At 61.9% G+C, this 3,526-nt stretch overlaps 3 protein-coding genes across 3 annotated transcripts in view; 2 read left to right on the top strand and 1 right to left on the bottom strand.

Annotated features, from left to right (window-relative positions):
* The window catches only part of LOC102875347, a 4,572-nt gene extending 3,285 nt beyond the window's left edge, over positions 1-1,287 (top strand). Inside the window, exons 6-7 of the mRNA XM_006898737.1 lie at positions 238-365; positions 852-1,287. Of these exons, the coding sequence (XP_006898799.1) occupies positions 238-365; positions 852-1,287 (564 nt within the window). The remainder of the gene's footprint in view (positions 1-237; positions 366-851) is intronic.
* A 572-nt stretch (positions 1,288-1,859) lies between these two features.
* On the top strand, positions 1,860-2,596 carry LHB (luteinizing hormone beta polypeptide). The gene is made up of 3 exons (XM_006898738.1): positions 1,860-1,874; positions 2,066-2,227; positions 2,354-2,596. The coding sequence occupies exons 1-3, from the start codon at positions 1,860-1,862 to the stop codon at positions 2,594-2,596; spliced, it is 420 nt and encodes a 139-aa protein (XP_006898800.1).
* A 170-nt stretch (positions 2,597-2,766) lies between these two features.
* The window catches only part of RUVBL2 (RuvB-like AAA ATPase 2), a 16,153-nt gene continuing 15,393 nt past the window's right edge, over positions 2,767-3,526 (bottom strand). Inside the window, exons 13-15 of the mRNA XM_006898681.1 lie at positions 3,304-3,433; positions 2,946-3,060; positions 2,767-2,864 (exon numbers count right to left, since the gene is read on the bottom strand). Coding sequence (XP_006898743.1) covers positions 2,839-2,864; positions 2,946-3,060; positions 3,304-3,433 — 271 coding nt within the window. The 3' untranslated portion in view covers positions 2,767-2,838. The remainder of the gene's footprint in view (positions 2,865-2,945; positions 3,061-3,303; positions 3,434-3,526) is intronic.

Here is a 3,526-nt window from a genome sequence, read left to right on the forward strand (position 1 = left end):
GTGTGTGTGTGTACCATCAGATCAGATCTGACTGGTACAGGAGGAGATTGTCCCTCCTTCTCCAGCAGATCATCTGGTGGATTTGAACCACGCACCTCTAGGATTGCAGTGCAGCTTCTTGCCACTAGGCCACCAGAGCTCCCCTGGGACTAGCTTGTTTCTTTCTTGTTAACTTTTTTTCCTAACAGTATGGAGCCTCTTCACGATTCCTCTGTCTCCCCCCACTACCATCGGCAGGCTTTGGTCCCCTGGACCAGGAACCCGGAGCTGGCCGGCTGGCCTCTCAGCGTCTCGGGTCAGGGCATCCTGGGTCGTCATCGGCTCTACCTGACCACCACGGCCCGTGACTTTCGCACCTTCCTGAAGTGAGCACACGTGCCCTGGTCTCACTGCCCCTTCTCTTCTCAGTCCACCTCCCCCGTGGGTTCCCCTTCTCTGTCTCGGGAGACTCTCAGCCTTCGGCTCCTGCATACCCAGAAACCAGCAGTTCAGACCCCAGACTCTGTGGCTCTTCGGGTGCCCAGGAGCCCCTAGTGTCAGTTTCAGGCACTGACTGAGGTAGGGACTGCTAACAGCTAGAGGGGTCCGTGTCTGAAGGCCCATTCTGAGGGTCCATGGCTGGCTTCCTTCAGAATCTGGACTCCTGCTACTTCTTCCCATGGGTGAAAATGTACCCCAATATCTCTAGGAGCCAGTATTCCAGGCTCCGAGACCTCCACTCTATTTTCCCCAAAGGGTCTTAGGCCCACTTTGGGATTAAAAAAAAAAAAAAAGGTGTGCTCGCCCCGGAATGCAGTTCAGGTCTCCTCAGGGCTTGAGTCCAGTGGTCTCCCCCTCACCCCCCAATCCAGGAAGGAGTTGTCGGGATATCCAGGCCATAGCTCGCCAACCTACATGACCTTCACAGAGACGCTGCAGGCTTGGAACCCCGGTTCACGGTGGCCGCGTCAGCCAGCTGGGCTCCCACGGGTCTGGGTACCCCAAGTGCAGAAGGCAGTGCCGCACCGTGGGATGCTGACTTTAGCCCAGGAGTCCTACAGCCCCCCGCTGCACCGGCTCGAGGGGCCTGACTGCCAGCTGCAGGCGCCCTGGGGCAGTCCCCACCGGAACCCGGTGCCCGCCATCCACAGCGTGCCTCAAGCCTACGAGACCGAGAGTTCCTGCTATGGCAGCGGCAAGCCCGCCCTGGTCACAGCCGGGGCCCAGCCGCGCCCCGCACAGGCCCCCAAGCTGGGCAGGGGTTACCAGTGGCCATGCAGGGCTGGGACGTGCCCCCTGGCCCTTTAGACACGATCCACAGGAGGACAGGACCCCAGTAGTGGAAGGGGCGGGCAGGGTTTGCCTATCAATGATGTTATCAAATAGTCTTGACTAAACCCGAGTTTGGGGTCATGCCAGTCAAAGGGTAGAGGGCGGTCCGTCTAAATCTCTTGGGTGAGTGGCCTTGCTGCTGGACAAAATAACGGGAAAACCCCTCTGACGAAGCCAAAAAGCAGGTGGCCACCCTACTGTCCTCTGAGGCCTCAGCCTGTCCCCACCCGTCTGTCCCCATCCCTGTCCAGAGGAACTAGCTCGAGATGGACTGCGGTGGGAGGCGGCATAGGAAGGGGAACCAGCTGAGCACTTCCTCGACAATAAACCCTTCTTCCTTCACCTCAAGCTCACTAGTAGCATGAGTCAGGTCCCTGTCACCTTGTCATGCGCCCCCACAGGGGTGGACATTCCTTGATCTTGTCTGCCTCTCGCCTGGAGGGATTAGTGTCCAGGGTACTTCACCATGGCCCCGAGGCTGGTGGCCTTGCCACCTCCGCGGTCGGCAGGTATAAAGGCAGGCGGAGGAGGGAGGAGAGACACCCAGGATGGAACCACTTCAGGTAAGGCAGAGGGTCTGTGCTGGGAGCTGCTCCTCTACAGCGAGGGGAGTCTTTGGAGATGGGAGGGAGGGGATGACCGGGCCCTGGGCACACTCGGGGGTGGGAGTGCTGGAAGGACGGGATGTGTTGTGTCTCGGGGCTCAGCCGGGGTGGGGGGGGCCCTGCGTGGTCTGAGGTGCTGCCTTGCCCAGGGGCTGCTACTGTGGTTGCTGCTGGGCTCGGCAGGGGTGTGGGCAGCCAGGCTGAGGCCGATGTGTCGGCCGGTCAACGCCACTCTGGGGATAGAGAAGGAGGGCTGTTCCGTCTGCATCACCTTAACCACCACGATCTGCGCCGGCTACTGCCCCAGCATGGTGAGTGGGACGCCGGGGTGGCCGGTGGCCAGCCTCCGGGGGCGGTGCTGTGGGGGGCGGAGGGGGTCTGCGGTGAGGACCCAGCTCCAGCCCACAGCCCTGCCTGCCCCCGCTTCTGACCTCTAGACGCGGGTGCTGCCCTATGGCCTGCCACCGTTGCCACAGCCCGTGTGCAGCTACGGCAAAACGCGCTACGACTCCATCCGGCTGCCCAACTGCCTGAACGGCGTGGACCCCGTGGCCCACTACCCTGTGGCCCTCAGCTGCTGGTGTAAGCCCTGCAACTCCAACAAGCTGGACTGTAGGGCCCCCAAGGCCCCATGGCCGACGTGTGGCGGAAGCCCAGTCGAAGGCTACCTCAACCCCTAAAAACTGCTTCTCAGCCCCCCGCAGCCTTATTCACTCCCGGACCCCGCAGCCGCCCTGCTCGCCTCCTAATAAAAGCTGCTCAAACTCTCACTTGATGGATGTGTCTGGGGGCCGGAGTGTACACACACCCTCACGCAAGGGTCCAGTTTGAAAACCATTTTTTTTTTGAGAACCATTTTATACAAAGTCAAAGTCACAGTGCAGAACTCAGGCTAGAAAAGGGGGTGTGGAGGGCCATCCGCTCAGGAGGTGTCCATGGTCTCGCCTTCTGTGGGGAGAAGGGGGAGCATCGTGGTCAGAGCAGGCCAGAGGGCGTCTCGCCCCTCTCCCCCCGCTGCTGGCCACTCACTGAGCTCGTTGAAGAGGAAGGCGTCCTGGTACTCCTTCATGTACTGGGTGGAGCGGGACTCGTCCAGGAACAGTGAGTAGACCCTCTTGATGTCGTCCACCTGTACTTCTGTGCCCTGGGTGGGCGGGCACAGTCTTGGTGAGCCCCCCTTCCCCTGCTGCCCCCCCACAGCCCAGCTCCGGCCATCACTCTGGGCAGCAGGCGGCACCGGGCTCCCCACACCTCGCTCAGCGCCCAGGCCCTCCAGGCCCTGGATGCTCGACTCTCAGGGCCTCTGCTCACACCCGAAAAAGTGGTGCCTCCCCAGGGGCCCGCTGGGGGGGGCCGACACTAATCCCCACGCCGCCCACCAGCTCACCTTGCGTTTCCGGCACACCAGGCTGGCGGCAGTGATGAGCTGGATGGCGTAGCGCAGCGAGGTCTCCAGCCCAATGCGAGTCAGCACCGTGTAGGCGTCCTCGCTCATCTCCACATCCTCTTCCTCACACCTGCGGGGATGGGGGAGCTGAGGGGTCACAGAGCTGTGTCCACCCCGACCCCGGGAGCTGAGGGGTCACAGAGCTGTGTCCACCCCGACCCCG

Source organism: Elephantulus edwardii, unplaced genomic scaffold, assembly GCF_000299155.1.
Source record: "Elephantulus edwardii isolate Elephantulus edwardi_28Jun2011 unplaced genomic scaffold, EleEdw1.0 scaffold00236, whole genome shotgun sequence".
Taxonomy (NCBI): Eukaryota; Metazoa; Chordata; class Mammalia; order Macroscelidea; family Macroscelididae; genus Elephantulus; species Elephantulus edwardii.

Excerpts from the sequence above, each read along its gene's own strand:
- LHB (XM_006898738.1), top strand. Across the intron at positions 2,228-2,353 it reads CCGGCTACTGCCCCAGCATG|ACGCGGGTGCTGCCCTATGG; the intron begins GTGAGTGGGACG and ends TCTGACCTCTAG.